The sequence below is a fragment of the Mixophyes fleayi genome, chromosome 11 (genome assembly GCF_038048845.1).
Source record: "Mixophyes fleayi isolate aMixFle1 chromosome 11, aMixFle1.hap1, whole genome shotgun sequence".
Taxonomy (NCBI): Eukaryota; Metazoa; Chordata; class Amphibia; order Anura; family Limnodynastidae; genus Mixophyes; species Mixophyes fleayi.
This window is the reverse complement of record NC_134412.1, coordinates 30,480,435-30,500,786: the sequence shown is the minus strand read 5'-3', so window position 1 is coordinate 30,500,786 and position 20,352 is coordinate 30,480,435. Positions and strand designations below refer to the sequence as shown.

The window sequence follows — 20,352 nt, the reverse complement described above, 5'->3', positions numbered from 1 at the left end:
TGTGTGGGTGCTCATTGGGGCGTTTCATGCTGCAGTTTCCTAACATAGTTATTTTTCACTAATAACTGAAATACTTCTACATTCTTACTGGTTTTCTACATAAAAATAAAATAGCGAACTTTGTGTTTCAACTGTTTTAACCCTACTAATTTCGTGTAAATGAGCCAGTAGCTTTTACAGTACTGTTACTGTAGCATGCAGAAGAGTTTAATGTAATGGTAGCTGCGGCTGACCTTTCTCGTGTCTGGATGAATAGGACATTCACGCTTTTCCCCAATCTGAACCCTTATACTTCATATTTGTAAATGGAGAACATTCTTTCCATTGTTTAAGGGGCCTTGTTTTTTGACACTATTTCCCACACACTCTTGATCCTGGACATAGGCCCTGGAGTTCTAGACTGGGCTGTATCACACAAAGGGGCTACTAACACATGTCAAAACGCCTGTTGTCTTATGATTGTGGGCCAGTCGGTGCGAATGTGTGAGTGCGTGCCAGCTTGTTTTGCACAGATCAGGCCTTATTGTCATTCTTTTTAATGGTTGTGGATTTGTTTAACCGTTTTTATTATGGACAATAGATTCAACCAAATATGTTTTTTGCATTTTTTTTTTTTTATTTATTTTATTTTATTTACTTTTTTATTTTCTGGCAAGTTTGTAGGACCATTTTGCTGCTGTAGAATATTTTGATCATTACAGCACATGGTAATGTGAGATGACGATCACAGATCTGAAGATAAATTGTGTCGGTGTGTATGCATGAATCGGCATGCTCATCGGGATTTCCAATCGTTGGTGAAATCGTTACAGAAATTCATACTTTCCAACTCTCCCGGAATGTCCGGGAGACTCCCGCATTTTGCGAGAGTCTCACGGACTCCCGGGAGAGTGTGGCAATCTCCCAGATCTGCCCACTTCCTAGTGAGTTTGCCCCCCTCCCCCGATGTCAAATGACGCGTTTGTATCATTACGTCGTGGGGGCAGGTCCAAAATGATGCTCGTTTTGGAGCCACACCCCCCCATCACGCCCACCTCCCCCCGGCAGGCTCAAGCTTAAGGGTCCTGGAAAAGGGGGGCAGGGTTAATAGTGGGGGTCAGGATTCAACAGACTTGCCCCTCCTTTCTCTGTTCATTTACACTAGGACTAGGCGAGCAGACACTGCTGTTAGACTTTTATTTTTTTATGTTTTTTGAGAATTTGCATCAATTTTCTCTGACTATTTTGCAGAGAGCTGGGACAGAGGCTGATGGGGTAAAATGTTATTCAACCGTAAGATGGCAGAATATATTTTGTTATCACCTGGGGTATATAAGAAGAAAATTAGGGAACAGGTAATTTTATTTTTGCTAGTGAGTGAAAGGCACAAAATTAAAAGCACATTGTACACAGTGTTTTTGTTTCTTTAAAGAATAATACTGACGAGCGAGCGATTTGGTCAGGGCCTGCGGTGTTAGGGGTTTTATACGGTTTGTGAACAATGCTGAAATAATAGTCAATCTGAGCAGTGAAGCTGCAATATATCCCTTCTGTGGAATGTAGCCAAATTCTTCCTCACCTCTCCGCTACCCCTTGGATACACCATTAGGTTGACCTACTCCCTTTTCAAGAGACAGCCCCAGTCTCGGACCTAATCTGCCTCCTTCTCTCGCCTGTGTATATTGTGTTTCAGCTTTGTTGGAAGTTGCTGGCAAGCAGCGTTTCCTGATACAGTTTCACACACTAAGTCACCTCCGTTCATTGCTGAGGGTCAGCGGGGTCAATTCGGAGCTGCTGAAACAACAAGGTGTCTCTACCATCTCCACAACCTCAACTGTTTTACAAAGGCCAAAATAATCTCCCTTGACTTACTGCTGGAGTGAAGTGTTCCTACATCTTCTTCAAAGAAACATTCTCTTTCCACTGTATCGTATTTATTAACAGCTGGAAATAATTGTGAAAAAAAAAAAAAAAAAAAAGTATGTTCTTAATTTCAAAACCTAAACAAAAATCTCCATATGCGTTGCATGAGGTAATCCTCTTTTTGATGTATTTTGCCTTCAATATAAGGTAAGATATAAACTGTAAGTGGGAAAACCCTAATGCAAATGCTTTCTGGTGCCATAATTCACCGACTTTTGCACAATTACAACAGTCTAAAGCTAGATACACACTACACGGTTTTTGTCCAATAATCGGCTAAATCAGCCGACATACGACCGCTCGTTCAAAAGTCGGGTCAGTGTGTGTTGTGACACGATGGTCGAAAGTCTGCCCAAGTGGACAATTGTCGCCTCATTTGGTTGGTCGTACCACTTAATAATTTCGTTCCAATCTCATTTCCATTGTGTAGTGTGTATAAATTTCCGACCGATCCACAACAGTGAGTACGAAATTAGTCATTGTTCACGACAATATGGCTGTAAAAAGTCGCTAAAGGGACGTCTGCTCTTCCCTTTATCGTCCTAAACAAGGCTAGTGTGTATGCAGTCCATGGACCGAGCGATCGGAACATTGATCGCATGTAAAATTGATCGGCATAAAAAGTTGGTGGAAATTTCTGTAGTGTGTACCCAGCTTTAGGCTAAGTACACACAAAAAAACGTTTTGACCAATTTGTTATCACTAACGATTTTACAAACTACTGAAGATCCAATCAGTCTGCCGTTTCATGTGTACACACTATACATAATTTACTTTCATCTGGTCAAAGAGCAGTGTCGTTGAACATTCCTGTCGCACTGATTTACACACGACATAAACTTTGACTTTCCCCCAATTTCGTTAGCTTCTGTGACACTGAAACAAAATATTCAGTCTCTGAACAAACGGACGAATTATTCCACTTACAGCACTCTCTACATTTATCAACACAGGCACAGTGACAGGTTCCTACTCTCTCTCTTGGCCGATAGTCGTGTGAGTGCATACACACTGCAGGTTCTAAAGGCAGTTGTAACGAGTTTTTAAGTTTTGCTGAACAATCAAATGAAACAATGATCGGTACTTCGGAACGACTGTCATTCATCGTGTAAGTATACACACTAATGCGATATTGGCCCGAATAGTCTTTTATCGGGTGTTAGGCTTGATGCTTGGCTAAAAAAAACCTGTATTGTGTACCCAGTCTTGCAGGGAAGGGCATGGATTTGAAGGTCAAGATTGTGGCGGCAGGAGTGCAATTGTTTTACCTGCTGATGGGATAAGTAAGTTTACGTGTTTTTTACCAAACAGGCAAACTACATTTGCCCCTTCCATCCTCATCATCACCATTTATTTATATAGCGCCACTGATTCCGCAGCACTGTACAGGGAACTCATTCACACCAGTCCCTGCCCTGTTTGGAGCTTACAGTCTAAATTCCCTAACATACACACAGACAGACAGAGAGAGACTCGGGTCAATTTAATAGCAGCCAATTAACCTACTAATATGTTTTTGGAGTGTGGGAGGAAACCGGAGCACCCGGAGGAAACCCACGCAAACACGGGGAGTACATACAAACTCCACACAGATGAGGCCATGGTTGGGAATTGAACTCATGACCCCAGCGCTGTGAAGCAGAAGTGCTAACCACTTAGCCACCATGCTGCCCAATTGCACTTCTATAGGAAAGCACATTCCAACCTATATAATAAAGACTGTCAAACACACGGTGATGTACATCACATATTCCTGAATGGGACAAGTAGTTTGCACTTCCGCAAAGCAGCATAAAACATACAAATTGGGCCTTGGGTTGTGCTTAGCTTAGCCTTGTCCATCCTTCTCCTCTTCCCTCTATTGAATTTGTCCTTGAACTCCCAACTTCTCTGGAGTCTGGACCAATGTGTTGGGCATCATGATAGCAGGATAGTCCCTTCAAATCGGTATTTTCCAACCTAAATCAGTACAGTTGGAAAGTATGAACAAAGAAAGCCCTGCTGTCCCTTCACTCTCATAATGACTTTAAGACCTAAATGAGACTAGTAGTTTAGGAGGAAGAAAAATGGAAAAGTTAAAAATTTAACAATGTGACATTTAGCTGCTTCCACCATGCCCATTTTTCAGGTGTATGTGCAGTATTATTTTACTGGTGCGTTTCTGAAGACAGCCTGCACCTAGGAATGCGCTAAGCAGAAAAGCTGGTGCACTTGCACGCAGACAGAAGCATTGCTGGTCTGCACTCTTTGTGATTTGTGAATGACTTTTAACTGCTATGCATTCCATGGCGGAGTTATTTAACACAAACAAATGGGCTTATTCAGGAACAGAATCTAACAGAATCTTAGGCCAGAACAAAAGGTGATTATTTGTGTTTTACAAAATGTACCAAAAAAAAGAGATTTGCTTTTTCTCCTGAAGTTATTTTTTTTTTGGGCATTACTAGGTTCTCCCTGTGAGCTTAAAACAAAAAGCAATTAAACTTTCTCTGAATGTATATATTAAGACTAAAGGTCAAGTTAAACCTTTGTTTTAATATATAGGTGTTTCATAATAAGTCATTATAGGGGATATTAAAGTACTTTTAAAATGTACGTCTTATATTGTTTACCGGTGCCTATAGGGGGGGGGGGGGGCACATAATGATCATTTCTGTGCTTGTCGCCAAACAGCGGAAATTGTTTACAGGATTTTCTAGTTTTCAGAACTTTTACTAGATTTTAATGTTATGTTCAAGTTACTTTTCCTTTTTAAAGGTTTCCTTTCATCTCTAACAAAAAATGTATGTTTAATGTTTTTCATCACACACTTAAAAGTTACAAGCATTCGGAGGACAGTGGTTTATTATAGTTGTTGGTCATCGTATACCGCTAACACAGATTGGAACTCTTGTTTAGTATTCTGAAAGCAACTTGATGAAATAATTTTTTTTTTTTCTCCCTGGTACTTGGAAAGATGAGAACCCCAGAAAGTGGGTATTGACCAATTACAGGGAACTCTGTCCTTGTCTCCAAATATGAAGAATAGAAGAATGTTGCTCAAGTTGCTGTCGGCTAAATACGTTAATAGACTTAAAAGTGGTTTAATGGCTGCTAATGGAGCTATATTTGAAAAAAAAAAATGACCGCAAAATGATTAATCTCCGTTTTTGTTATGAAGTTAAGTCTGTATTATAAATGGTTGTAGTGTTTAGAGATTTGGGTCATGGAGTTTCCTGTGCCTCTAGTCTCTCTACTTCTGCCTGGACATCAGCAAATCCTTGTCATTGTTTTACAGCTAGTGCTTGGAGAATTGACTGTCTGTTTCTTTTTAGTAAACTAGCCGGCAGAGCAGTGCCGAATTCAACCTTATTAAATGTATTTTTATATGCATTACAGTTGTGTTGACACCTATTGTAATCGTTCTCAGATCAGCAATGTCCATGTGCTCCATTGTCTTTGAACAATAGGTTTGTATTTTGTAGCCCATCACAAGAGTTTAGCACCTTTTTACCTATGTTTTAATTAGTGTGTTGTTTTCTTGTTTTGTTTTTTTTATTTGCTTTTCTTGAACTGCTTTTTCAAGGCTTGATTTAAAATGAAGCACAACGACTCTTACGAACAATGTTTCATAAAGACGGGCAAAGGAGATGTTTCTAATGTTCCTCTGTTTAAAAGATCATATGTTTAACTTGTCTTTTATTCTCCAGACCTCTCTTGCTGTGGAATTCTAAAGTGGGTGGAGGCCAGATGGGCCGATATTGCTCCCCATTGGCCATGTCATTTGCTGTTGACCAATCGCATGAGATGACTTCCACCCACCTGAGACTTCTACGAGCAACAGAGAATTAATAAATGTAAGTTTTTGATTCCAAAGAGCGGAATCGCTGCTGTTCTGCTAGTCAGGTGGAGAAGCTTCTTATATCCAAGGGGTAACTCCCCTTTCAAACCTGATGCAGGAACTGGATTTTCTGCAGGGACTTTGAGGCCACAGAAAAGTTTATTTTAGGGCCCTGAGTTACCCAGCCCTAATACTATGCTCTCAAGCTTAAATGTGTTGGTGAAAGTCAATGGAGCGTCCAGGCCTTTTAAAAATGTTTGCGTTCTGGCTGAGTAACTGGGAATCGATCATTAATGAAATGTTTATATTACAGGGTCGTTTATGAACTCCTGACCCAGCAAGTGAAAATCCCTTTCTCATTTGAACCCACCAACCATGACTGAAGAAATGGAGCGTCCTAGAAGTGGGCTGAGTGTGGCCAGCAGCATAGCCACAACTGCCTCTGTCAACCTGGGGTCAAGGGTGAGTCTAGTTTCATAAAGACAGATTTAATCTTGCTGTAACCAGATTAATTGAGAGCATAAAAATACGTATTTTTCAGGGGGGTTGGGTTCCAACTGTAAATAATTGATGTATGCTCTGTACAAATGACGTGATGCAGTAGAAAGCTTATATTGTATTTGATGTAAAGATTGCTCTCCTTTCAGATGCCTAAATATTAGGAGACATTGTGGTATGAAATCAGAGAGAGATTATGTAAAGAGCCAGGGGGTCATGGTGTGGGCTGAATTAATATACAGTTGAATGTGGCCTAAACTATTTAATAGGATCCAGTGAATTCACTAAGGCACTTTATTTGTTGGACAGCAGCATGGGGAAGCTTTGCCAGCAGCGCCTGGGCAAAATTAAACTCTCGGCATTGGCTTTAACCAGGCCACGGGCTTTGTTACATAGGGAGAAGCCCTAAATCATATTTTTCAACCATCGATAAATAAACCCCTTAGACTAAGTTGCAATGTGGCAGGGACAGATGTGGAAGATTAATTGTTTTGTACAGAGTTGCGTTATATAGTGGTACTATATAAGTGAACTATAATTAAGTTCTCAACTCAATGTGTCCTAACTGTATGCGAGTCCCTACACACACTTGTAAGCTTAAAGCATCACGGTCCATAACTTGCAGTTATATTTGCCATGCAGCTGATGCTCGGAAAAATATATATATTTTTCTAAAATAATTGTAACTTCAAGGCAAATGTAGGTTTAACATTGCATGCACATTAAGTAGTGATGCTCATCCTTGATAACTGGCTACACATGTTTACATAGGGTCAATCGGATTCACCAGTTGTTAGACGGTCTGGGAGAGAGGTTGGATCTCAATTTTTATTTTTTATTTTTTTGTTCATCTCAACGGAGAAGTCTCATCTGATTTTTATAATTTTCAAGGATTGTTGCCAAAAGCACATACATGAAGTCATGTGCAAGTCATAAAAATAAAGTGGCCATTAATATTACCCTATGTATGGCCAGCTATTAAATCTGGAGATTAACCCAGTTTTGTTTTTGTTTAGCCATCGACCAGGTCAGTGAAAAGGGTGCACACATTTGGAAAAAGAGAATATTCTATTAAGAGAGATCCTAATTCTCCAGTGGTGATCAGAGGCTGGCTTTATAAACAGGTCAGTGACTGTAATGAATCGTGCCCACAGAGCACACTTTTATTTGATGAAAAACAGTAAAAATTCTCTACTGATTATATGGCTAACACTAGGTACACACTACAGAACAATTCTCCCGATTACAATATCGTTCCCGATTTTACCAATGACTGAAAGTCCCGATCAGCATGCCGATTCATGTATGCACGTTTTAACCGATTTACCTTCAGATCTGTGATATTCATCTATCGCAACCATTGACTGAAAAGATCATAGGCTAGATTTATTAAAATGTGGGTTTGAAAAAGTGGAGATGTTGCCTATAGCAACCAATCAGATTCTAGCTGTCATTTATTTAGTACATTTTACAAAATGACAGCTAGAATCTGATTGGTTGCTCTAGGCAACATCTCCACTTTTTCAAACCCGCAGTTTAGTAAATCTGGCCACATGACTCTGAACACTCTGCCTACACTGCTGGTTGTAAGTGCATACACACTGCAGAATTTGCCCGACATCGTTTCATCGTTTTATTGAGATTTTTAGTCCTTTAATAAAATCAAACAAAACAATACGATGTGCCTTAACATGATCGTGGGACCGTACACCCTAATGCAATATCAGACCTAACAGTCGATTATCATGTGAGTGGCACGATAATCGGGTGAAAAACCTGTAGGGTGTACCCAGCTTAACACTGAAACAAATGTAACGATTACGGAATGTAAGGACTGGTGTGTTTAACTTTTTACCATTGTTTTTCCAATCTGATAGTCTTCAGCACCTAAAACATTGTTTATCTGTTAAACCTATTAAAACTCCAACACCCACACAAATCTTCATTTGTTTTTTTTGTTATGATTTGGTGAAGAACGTTCTCTAAAAGTTCTGTGCAGGTGCTAAGTCACCCTCTAGTGTTGACTTACAAAAGTACATTTAAAGTTATTAAATGACTGTACAGGGCATAATGGGTCCATCTACAAACCAATTTGAATATGTATTTATTAGAAGTACAGAAACAATTGTTCATTTTAGAAACTGAGAGTGTTGGTCTTGAAAGCTGTTCGTCTCTTGTAGGACAGTTCGGGCTTACGGCTTTGGAAGAGAAGATGGTTTGTGCTGTCCGATTTCTGCCTATTTTATTACCGAGGTAATATGAAAGTTTGGTGTATCTACCTACAGTTGATATTTGAATGTTTTTATGCTGTATCCCCAAGTATATTTAATTTTTCCTTATACACATATATTTTTTTTATTTATTTTGTTACAGACAGTAGAGAGGAAACTGTTCTAGGTAGCATCCTGCTACCGAGTTATGAAATCTTACCCGCCTGCCCGAGAGAAGTGAAAAATCGAAGATTCAGTTTCAAGGTACATTTTTTTTTTTTTTTTTTTTTTTTTTTTTTTTTTTCTTCTCTATGGTCACGGTACCTTTTTTGCAGTTTGTGTAGCATCTACACGTTCAACATTGTTTTAACCCGAACCAAAACTCCCCCACCGTTTAACAGGTGCAGCTATACAATGGCAGTCTTTGTGTATGTCACAGTAAACTGGGTTACTCAATCCTTTTATTTTTTTTGTTATCTTCACATTGGCCAATTAACTACATCTTATATTGCTGACTCTTCTAAAATAACGCTACAGAAAGGAGCAGAAATATGTGTTCTTCTCATATCCTGTTCTGCCACAGTCTCTTGTCTAGGTATATAGAGCCTAGAAAGAATATCACCACCTAGTACTTTGTAACCAATCTTATTGTGCTCCAATCTTCCAGGCGGAACACCCCGGCATGAGGACCTATTACTTTGGAGCCGACACACAAGAAGACATGAATGCCTGGATCCGAGCCATGAACCAGTCTGCCCTGGTAGTCGGTGACCACAAAAACAAGTATGAATATTGGATGTCTTATTTGGTATCGTACATGTCTGGGAGACATCTGAAGTCTGTGAATAGAGCATCTCCTGTAGTTTCACATTGGCCCAGAGTCAGATTCTTAATGAAACTATGAATAAACTTGATGAGAGAAAATGTTAAGGTAGCCCTGGACTTCAGTGCTCTGCAGGAACAGAATTTAGCGGTCAGAGTGACTTTATTTTTTTCCTAATGGGTGTGTGTAATGTGTGAATAGTTAAACAAATAGGTTTTCGATATATTATGGCAGTATGAAGAAAGAAATGGAGAAAATGGATAAACAATCTTACAACTGTCCTACATTACACACGCACTGAAAATGTCTACTCCTTTAGAACAAGACTATAATGCGTGAGAAGCAATCCATCATCATCACCATGTATTTATATAGCGCCACTGATACACCAGTCCCTGCCCCATTGGTGCTTACAGTATAAATTCCCTAACACACACACACACACACACACACACACACAGACTAAGGTCAATTTAATAGCAGCCAATTAACCTACCAGTATGTTTTTAGCGTGTGGGAGGAAACCGGAGCACCCAGAGGAAACCCACGCCAACACGGGGAGAACATACAAACTCCACACAGATAAAGCCATGGTCGGGAATTGAACTCATGACCCCAGTGCTGTGAGGCAGAGGTGCAAACCACTAAGCCACCGGGCTAATCGATTGTTTTGAAAAAAAAGAAAGGGAAAGAAAAAACTTAACAATGCGTGTTTGGACAACTGAACCTCTGTCCAGTATCTCTTGGTACATTCCTGACTTGGGGAACAGAGGAAATTAGAACATGCACTTTGCAGAATAAGATCTATTGCTTGGATTGGCAAACTTTATTGACAATAGTTTTCTGTGACCGGGCTGCATCAGATATAATTATTTTTTTTTGTATTCGCTGCAATAGGTACTAATGTATGACCAGCATATTTCTGTTTTCTTCTCATGCAGGAGTAGCCATGGTCACAGCCTGACCCCACAGGATGAGCTCTATGCCAGCTATGAGGATTTCTCCCACTCTGAAATAAATACTGCAGGGGATGATGGGAAAAGTGCAGAGTCTCTGGAGATTGCTCACCTGTCTGAATCCAGGTCTAACGACGAGAGCTCCAGTCTCCCAGAGCAGGACAGGAACGGAGACTTGGAGAAAGACCGCTTGTTCAGTGGGCTGAGGGAGTCTTTAACAGATGCTATTCAGCACTACACTTCTATATCCCTGAATGGATCTGTCCCCCCACCCACACCAGAAAGTGCAGTAAAGAATTTGGAATTCACTTATAACAGGCAGGAAAGCAAGATGTCTTTAGAGGGGAAGGACTCCATTCCCGAGGATGAAGAGTGGGTGCCTTTTCATAAGGATCAGCCTTCCGTAGAGTAAGCAACTATTGTGGTGTCATGAATAGCACAATAATAATTTTCACATCCTAGTTAAAATTACTAGATCAAGTGTATGGTAACTCAGCTTATTTTGTATTATGTGACTCTGTTATATGTGAGCATCTTAAAATACAGTGCTATATTTTCACAGGTCTTACAAAGCAAGGAGTCCTCCTAGACATATTCAAAAGGGTTTTGAATGTCCACATGATGAATATTCCTCTCCTCTCTCTCGCTCTGCTCCTTCATCTCCTGCCATTGTCCCTACTCATGTGTATAGGACTGACATTATAGAGAGGAACTGGAACCCAAGAGATGAAAAATTCATTCCACAAACTGAGCCCCTTGAAGCACAAGAGGAAAGGAGCACTGTTCCGCTTTCTTGCTCTCCTACAATGGCCACATCTTGCCCTTCGCCTGAAAGAGTAGAATATGTAGTTCAGAGGTTGGTTAAGGCTTCAAGATCGCAATCTCTTCCACCAACCCCCTCAGAAGTTTCTAGGCATAGGATGATAAAGAGAAGTCCTCCTCCTAATATGAAGTATGGAAGCCCTTTGATTTGTGAGAAATCTCTCCACTATACAGAAAATTCCAATGGAACTACTGCACAACCTCTTGGCAGTCCCACCAAAAAAGATATGACTATTGCACCAAGTCTCAGTCCAAAAGTAAAAACTCATCAGCATAGAACCTCTTCAAATGAGGATGTGTTTGTTGCTGTTACTGGTTCTCCTTCCCAGGGTAGAATAACTGTTCGATCCAATACACCGATTGGGAGGGTGGACATCCTTCCTTCAGAAGATAGAGTTTCAAATTCTGCAACGATCAGACATAAAGACGAAAGAACAGGAGAGTATTTTGTTACCAGCTCTAGGACCAGAAATCACATGGTAAAGTCTGCGTCAAGGCCGCAAACGCCGTCCGATAGGTACGATGTTTTGCCATCTGACGACCCTTTCACATCTACAATTTCAAAGGGTCCGAACCGATACTCCAGGAGATCTCAACCTTTGGGAGCGGAAGATGAAAGGCTGGTGGATGGATGTGGCATTACTTTGAATCCTAGATCTCATGGGTATCCCAACAGCAGAATGCAGATAAGACCAAATGCTCCATCAGAGAGGGTCATAGTAGAAGAATACCCCGCAGAGCTGTCTCTAACTCCATCACTAAGAAGACATAGAAGCCCAGGACCAAGGGTGGGTGTGCTTATGAACGGACTTTGCCATTATGTTGTACTTTCTAATTTGAGAAGGTACTAGAGTGTGATGCATTAAGGTTTCCTAAAAATAAAGTCCAACATTAGAAATTAATCCAATATATGAAAGTTTCTCTTGTAATATTAGTAAACTTATGTCCTCTGAGTGGAGAGTAGGCATTAAGAAATATACTATATGTTTAACGTGTGTGTGTGTGTGTGTATATATATATATATATATATATATGTGTGTGTGTATATGTACACACAGCCCTATTGCGCATTTAACATAACTCATTGTGGATAGTGAATACAAAAACACATATATATGAGGATCGCTTCCTGTAGTAGTTCTGCAGAATGTACAATTAATGGGAATATTTTGAATTAAACTGTTTTCCTGTTTTGATAAGTTTTCCATCTCTTTCTGCCAACAGTATTCGGAGAGGTCATTCCTCCCTCCAACAGTATGTTCTGGCCGAGGTCTTGGCTGCACTCCGAGGCACCTGTCCAAAATGGTGAGTGGTCTGTTGTATGATCTAATGTAGTTTGTCAATAGACATATTACTGTATTGTCAAGTATTGAAGTGCTGATAGAAAACGCAACTTTATTTGACATTTGTAACTGGCTATTATTTTGCCTTGTCTGAATTTACCAGGGTGTGTTGACCAGACCATATGTTTTGAGATCCAGATGAGTTGTGGTCTGGTCAATCCACATTTCTTGGCAGTCTTTTACATTCTGTTTGTTTGTGTTTTGCTTTAGTTTCTTTGGTTTTTTTTTTTTTTAACTAAACTATTTGAATGTAACTTTATCCTCTTAACCCCCTTCCCCCTTCTCCCTTTGTGGACAGCTGTTGTACCAAGGACATTAGTCTGGTCTTGGCTATTATATATTTCTCTGTCCCAGGGTTAGATATAGTGTGGCTGTTCTGAGTCTTTGGGAAAACCTGATAACGCTAAATCTATTTTTAGCCTAATGAAAATTAAACTCTCTAATTAGGGCTGTGTGGATTTCATATGGGTTCCATTTCTTTTGAACTAAAATTACAAAAACAAATCTGTTCTATACAGAATGTTATCAAATTTTAAGTTTTATTTGTCTGATAACTGTGTACAAATGTATGAATAGAACTCTCCTGCATTTCATGAGTGAGCAATCCTATGATGGGAGTCTTTATGTTTGGCGGGGGGGGGCCGTACATCACCCTATGACTAGAATACCAGTGGGGATTCTGCTCCTGAACTTTTATAACTATTTCATGCTTCAGCTGCCCACCACGCTTCATAGTACTTGGGCTGCTGTTGCAGCTAATTGGGGGGCATCCTTCACCTCTATGTCCAGGTCAGGAATAGGGACTGAAAAAAAATCTATGTATTGTACATTCAGATTTGTTTCTTTGAAACTGCTCCAGTCTCTAGAGACCCTTATGTTGTTGTTGTTGTTGTTTTATCTTGAGTCTGCTAATATCTAGTCCACTTATTTTCACTGTCCTATACCTGTGCTTATATCACTTAGCAGGGCTCAGCTAGTTACTCACAGTTGCCGCCATTGCCTCCTATTTCCAATCGTCCACATTTACCTGCAGGAAAGAGGATGTCCCTGAGCGCCATGGTAAGAGCCACGCATTATATACATATTACATTTAGTTTGAAAGCACACACAAATGTTGTGTTTTTTATTATTTATGTATTTTTTATTTAGAATTCTATGTTTTTTAAATATCAAGATAACGTAAAAAATATTTTCCTTTAACAATATTTGGCCTAGTGTCTATAAAGATGATGATAAGCATGCTAGCACAATTTAACTTTCCACAAGATCGGCTCTGGTTGATTCTCATAATCCCCCTTTCTTCTGCCAAGCCAGATCTGTCCATTCTGATCATGTGATCATCTTTTCACAATACATATGCTTGCGGGTGGTCTGGTGACCAGGGGCATGGTATGACATCACATAGGACACGGCTCAGACATTGGAGAGCAGGCAAACGTGCTTCACAAACCCTAATGTTTGTTCATGGTATGCACCAGGGGATATAATAATCTACATTTGGCATATCTCTTATAGACCTATATGCCATTATCATTTTTGAGGTCAGAATTACTGTTATCCATATAAATATTTTTGTAAAACGAAATATAATTTTTTTATAAATTGAACTATAACTTTTGCAGTTTATTTAAATATTCTTAGCTTTAATTTGTCTACTTATCTTTTAATGTTCATGGTAGTATGATATAACCTCCCATGATCACTGCTGTCCAGAATGCAGTTTAGATAGTGACTTGGCAATATATCCTGGGTTTTTCAGCAGTGTCTATTATTTAAAAACAAAAAAATATATATGCTCAGTGCCCCATTTTAGCTTAAAAACTATGTATTATTCTATGCTTGTGTACAACATGTTTCAAGCGTCACCAACACTTGTAAGCAGTTTATGCTTTTAACACCACAAAAAACAATTCCGGCGCTAATGGGTATAATGGGGTGGTGGACCGAACCACTGCTCAATCTTATACAGGTACTATACGCTGAGAGAGATAGAGAGATATGGATGTGTGTGTGTGTGTGTGTATATGTATATATGTGTATATAATATATATATATATATATATAGTGTGTGTATAATATTTATTATATACAGCTATTAACAGCTTGACAATAGGTATAGAGTCGACCTAAAACCTACTTAATTCTCTTTTTTTACGTTTCGTAGCCATCGGGGTCGACTCCATATCGTGATAGGGCTCCTTATTCAGGACGCGGGGCAGAGACTAGTATTGATGTAAGTTTTATTCTGTATACCTGCACTGAAAAAACAGAAACACTTGACTTATGTTAGAAAGAGGTTTGTATTGTGACTAGAGGGCATCATGAATATCTCCCTTTTCTATTAAGATCTATCCTAAGTATTGGGAAAATCAAGAATACTACAAGCTAATTAATTGTGATCCATGCAGTAGCAGAAGTCTGACATTGTCCTTTTATATATATATAAAAAAAAAAAAGTGTATTATACGCAAATTGCATTCAACTTTGCATGAGCCCCTCTATGTCCATCAGTCAGCCTGTTGACAGAAGCTTTGGTGTGCATAGAAATAAGTGCTTCCACCATGTTAGAAGGCAACTCCAGCAATTTATCTTGGATGCCAATGCAACAAGCATTCTTCTTTCTTTTTCATCACTGGGAAAAAAAAATGACTATTTAGATTTTAAAGCCTTCCAAAGACTAAAACCAGAAATGTTCTATGTATAGTAAATCAATGCGGAGGCCCCAAAGTAAAACAGAAGGAATTAATACATGTGCATCGTTTTTTATACATTTGGGGGTAAATTTAACAAGCTGCGGGTTTGAAAATGTGGAGATGTTGCCTATAGCAACTGATCAGATTCTAGTTATTTAGTATATTCTACAAAATGACATCTAGAATCTGATTGGTTGCTATAGGCAACATCTCCACTTTTGCAAACCCGCAGTTTAGTAAATATACCTAGATGTTTTGTGGTTTTTTTTGGGTTTTTTTTGTTTTCTTTTATAAACCTCTGTATATGCACTTAAATATAAAAACACAACATAAAACACATCACAAGCACTCCGTAAAAAGTGATCTATAGAGATTATGATGATAAAAAATTGTACTAGAACTAGTCCTATAAAATTTATATTTCACAAAATGACTTTTCATCCTTAATTAACAGGTTCTTCTAACAAAGATGTGCGGTCAGGATAAACTTCTCATTGGCATTGAAGAGGAATCTGCTCATCTTCGATCTGAAAAGGTAATGTTCTGGAGCCAATAAAGGATTAAGGAAGTTATGCTGACATGTATGCAGCATTATATGCATGGGCAAAGTGAAGAGGAATACTTGTTAACACGCATGTTCTTAAACCATTGCAAAGTGAAAGATCTATTTAACCAGTGCAGGAGATTCCGTTCATAATCAGGGATAGTTTCTGAGTTTGCATATGGTCTTCCCTCTATGTATGAATTTTGCACAAACTGTAAGGAATACTTATCACCTTCATCTCATATACGAAGTACAAATCCTAATTGCGCACAAATTGCGCAGGTGTGCCTAGTTTTCTGCCATAGCATTTGGGTTTGCAGAAGACTCTGGCAGTGGAGCAGATGTTTGCGTTGGCCGATGGGTGATGTGAGGGCATTGGTTAGCAAATGCGAAGGGGGCACATAGAAACGTCTAATTTTGTGAAGTAGTGTCAAAATGGAGCATGAATATGTGGTGGAGTTGGTGCATGTTTGGTTTACAAGTTTGTCCACCTCCTCACACCTAGAGAGCATGACGAGTGCACTGGACAGGTCATCCAGATACACTGGTGCAAAACCAATGCATTTTGGGGTGTGCATCTAGTGTGCCTCATAAATGAGGTCCTTATTGTCTAACAGTCATATACAAATGTGCTTGACACTATGTTCTTTACTCAATGTATCCATTCATATTATTGCCAATATTTCTATTTTTTGCTTTTAGGAGAAACTGGAAGATGCTCTTCAGTTAACACATCAACACCTTGAGGAGTTCCAGGGCCAGGAGCAAGTGATTGAGAACATCTGGTACCAGCAGAGGCTGCTGCAGGATGACCTGGTCTATGTGCGGGCCAGGCTGTGTGACCTCTCTCTGGTGAGTTCATGCAAGTGCTTCCCTAACACTATAGTTTAGACACTCATAGGAATGTTAGGAACCCACTGAATTTGCATAGAAACAAAAATAAAGAAAAAAATAGACAGGCCTAATCTATTTATGGGGTATTGGCACACGCTAAGGGTCATTTACGGTCATTCAAAAGTGCAAATCCGTAGCACAGATTCTGCTTTGTGACCTTGTACCCCTACAAATATGCCTGATATTATGGCATTGGCAAGTGTGCAAATGTTTGCATTTGCCAATGGGAGAAGTTGGGTGTACTGGGCGAGCATTGTTCAGGGCGGATTAGGTGCACAAATGTGTCTAGTTTACACCAAATGTGGCAAAATATAAAGACAGAAATGCACTTTATTTTGTAAGATATTAACTTAATTGAGCTGGTATGGGGGCTGACGAAAGCACATTTAGGAAGGATACACCGGGTTAAGGGTGGGCGCACAGCATTTTTCTTCTCTCAAAAGAACCTGATTTTATTTTTTTCTCACCTGCCCAGAGGTGGTGTAAACAGCATCTTCTGGTTTCACTTTGGTAGGAAAAAAAATCTAATTTCCATTTTATGGGCTGAACCAATAATCAACTTTTGAATTTGTTAGGATGTAATATTCACATTGAAGTATGACAATGTCTCGTGCATCATTGATGTCACTAGTTTCTTTCTACTTGATTGATGAGCTGCAGTACAATTGATCCCACAATCCACCCCACACAATAGAAGGTGACAGATATTCTATAAAACACTGTAACACGAAGGATAAACTGGCCATCCCTGAACTTAAACGCAGGTCAGGAACTCTGATTGTATCAGCATGTAAGCTCTTGCTCCACCACTTAAAATATATCCCCGTCTTGTATTTCCCTGAAACCCAAATGATGATGATTATAATTAGGGATGAGCGCACTCGGATTTATGAAATCCGAGCCCACCCGAACGTTGCGGATCCGAGTCGGATCCGAGACAGATCCGGGTATTGGCGCCAAATTCAAATGTGAAACTGAGGCTCTGACTCATAATCCCGTTGTCGGATCTCGCGATACTCGGATCCTATAAATTCCCCACTAGTCACCGCCATCTTCACTCGGGCATTGATCAGGGTAGAGGGAGGGTGTGTTAGGTGGTCCTCTGTCCTGGTAGATCTCGTGCTGTGCTGTTTAGTTCTGTGCTGTGCTGTTTAGTTCTGTGCTGTTTAGTTCTGTGCTGTGCTGTTCTGTGCTGTGCTGTGTTCTGCAGTATCAGTCCAGTGGTGCTGTGTGCTGTGCTCTGTCCTTCTGAGGTCAGTGGTGCTGCTGGGTCCTGTGCTGTGTCCTGTTCAGTCCAGTGGTGCTGTGTCCTGTGCTCTGTGCTTCTAAGGGCATAGTTATTTCCCCACTATTCCCAAGTTTTTTAAAAATAAGAAAAAAGTAAAAAAAAATAAAAAATGTAAAAAAAAAAAAAAATATAATAATTATAACCAAATTTGCAAAACCAATCCAGCAGTATAAGTCCATTGGTACTGCAATATTACCAAGTTCACACATTCTGCAGTATCTTGTGCTACATATAATGGAGACCAAAAATTTGGAGGATAAAGTAGGGAAAGATCAAGACCCACTTCCTCCTAATGCTGAAGCTGCTGCCACTAGTCATGACATAGACGATGAAATGCCATCAACGTCATCTTCCAAGCCCGATGCCCAATCTCGTAGTACCGGGCATGTAAAATCCAAAAAGCCCAAGTTAAGAAAAAGTAGCAAAAAGAGAAACTTAAAATCATCTGAGGAGAAACGTAAAGTTGCCAATATGCCATTTACGACACGGAGTGGCAAGGAACGGCTTAGGCCCTGGCCCGTGTTCATGACTAGTGGTTCAGCTTCACCCACGGATCTTAGCCCTCCTCCTCCTCCCCCCCCCTACAAAAAATTGAAGAGAGTTATGCTGTCAGCAACAAAACAGCAAACAACTCTGCCTTCTAAAGAGAAATTATCACAAATCCCCAAGGCGAGTCCAAGGGTGTTGGTGGTTGTCAAGCCTGACCTTCCCATCACTGTACGGGAAGAGGTGGCTCGGGAGGAGGCTATTGATGATGTAGCTGGCGCTGTGGAGGAACTTGATGATGAGGATGGTGATGTGGTTATTGTAAATGAGGCACCAGGGGGGGAAACAGCTGATGTCCATGGGATGAAAAAGCCCATCGTCATGCCTGGTCAGAAGACCAAAAAATGCACCTCTTCGGTCTGGAGTTATTTTTATCCAAATCCAGACAACCAATGTATGGCAATATGTAGCTTATGTAAAGCTCAAATAAGCAGGGGTAAGGATCTTGCCCACCTAGGAACATCCTCCCTTATACGTCACCTGAATAACCTTCATAGTTCAGTGGTTAGTTCAGGAACTGGGGCTAGGACCCTCATCGGTACAGGGACACCTAAATCCCGTGGTCCAGTTGGATACACACCAGCAACACCCTCCTCGTCAACTTCCTCCACAATCTCCATCAGATTCAGTCCTGCAGCCCAAGTCAGCAGCCAGACTGAGTCCTCCTCAATACGGGATTCATCCGAGGAATCCTGCAGCGGTACGCCTACTACTGCCACTGCTGCTGTTGCTGCTGTTAGTCGGTCATCTTCCCAGAGGGGAAGTCGTAAGACCGCTAAGTCTTTCACCAAACAATTGACCGTCCAACAGTCGTTTGCCATGACCACCAAATACGATAGTAGTCACCCTATTGCAAAGCGTATAACTGCGGCTGTAACTGCAATGTTGGTGTTAGACGTGCGCCCGGTGTCCGCCATCAGTGGAGTGGGATTTAGAGGGTTGATGGAGGTATTGTGTCCCCGGTACCAAATCCCCTCGAGATTCCACTTCACTAGGCAGGCGATACCAAAAATGTACAGAGAAGTACGATCAAGTGTCCTCAGTGCTCTTAAAAATGCGGTTGTACCCACTGTCCACTTAACCACGGACATGTGGACAAGTGGTTCTGGGCAAACGAAGGACTATATGACTGTGACAGCCCACTGGGTAGATGCATCCCCTTCCGCAGCAACAGCAACAGCTGCATCAGTAGCAGCATCTACAAAATGGCTGCTCATGCAAAGGCAGGCAACATTGTGCATTACAGGCTTTAATAAGAGGCACAACGCTGACAACATATTAGAGAAAATGAGGGAAATTATCTCCCAGTGGCTTACCCCACTTAGACTCTCATGGGGATTTGTGGTGTCAGACAATGCCAGTAACATTGTGCGGGCATTAAATATGGGCAATTTCCAGCACGTCCCATGTTTTGCCCACACCATTAATTTGGTGGTGCAGCATTACCTCAAGAGTGACAGGGGTGTGCAGGAGATGCTTGCGGTGGCCCGCAAAATTGCTGGACACTTTCGGCATTCAGCCAGTGCCTACCGCAGACTAGAGGCACATCAAAAAAGCTTGAACCTGCCCTGCCATCACCTCAAACAAGAGGTTGTGACGCGCTGGAACTCCACCCTCTATATGCTGCAGAGGATGGAGGAGCAGCAAAAGGCCATTCAGGCCTACACAGCCACCTACGACATAGGCAAAGGAGTGGGGATGCGCCTCAGTCAAGCGCAGTGGAGACTGATTTCCGTGTTGTGCAAGGTTCTGCAGCCATTTGAACTTGCCACACGAGAAGTTAGTTCCGACACTGCCAGCTTGAGTCAGGTCATTCCCCTGATCAGGCTGTTGCAGAAGCAGCTGGAGAAAGTGAGGGAGGAGCTGGTAAGCCATTGCGATTACAGCAAGCATGTAGCTCTTGTGGATGTAGCCCTTCGTACGCTTTGCCAGGATCCGAGGGTGGTCACTCTTTTAAAGTCAGAGGAATACATTCTGGCCACCGTGCTCGATCCTCGGTTTAAAGCGTATGTT

At 40.7% G+C, this 20,352-nt stretch overlaps 1 protein-coding gene across 4 annotated transcripts in view; it reads left to right on the top strand.

The window, feature by feature from the left end:
* LOC142107533 (pleckstrin homology domain-containing family A member 7-like) overlaps positions 1–20,352 on the top strand; it is a 62,027-nt gene that overhangs the window by 24,919 nt on the left and 16,756 nt on the right. For 2 of the 4 annotated variants that reach the window (XM_075191009.1, XM_075191010.1), the window contains 12 exons: positions 6,036–6,184; positions 7,237–7,344; positions 8,401–8,473; positions 8,594–8,694; positions 9,098–9,213; positions 10,195–10,617; positions 10,772–11,819; positions 12,256–12,336; positions 13,338–13,433; positions 14,539–14,607; positions 15,522–15,602; positions 16,314–16,463. In XM_075191009.1, the coding sequence (XP_075047110.1) occupies positions 6,098–6,184; positions 7,237–7,344; positions 8,401–8,473; positions 8,594–8,694; positions 9,098–9,213; positions 10,195–10,617; positions 10,772–11,819; positions 12,256–12,336; positions 13,338–13,433; positions 14,539–14,607; positions 15,522–15,602; positions 16,314–16,463 (2,433 nt within the window). In that variant the 5' untranslated portion in view covers positions 6,036–6,097. Of the gene's footprint in view, positions 1–5,591; positions 5,739–6,035; positions 6,185–7,236; positions 7,345–8,400; positions 8,474–8,593; positions 8,695–9,097; positions 9,214–10,194; positions 10,618–10,771; positions 11,820–12,255; positions 12,337–13,337; positions 13,434–14,538; positions 14,608–15,521; positions 15,603–16,313; positions 16,464–20,352 lie in introns of all 4 variants that reach the window. The other 2 variants (XM_075191011.1, XM_075191012.1) reach the window with 2 other exon arrangements.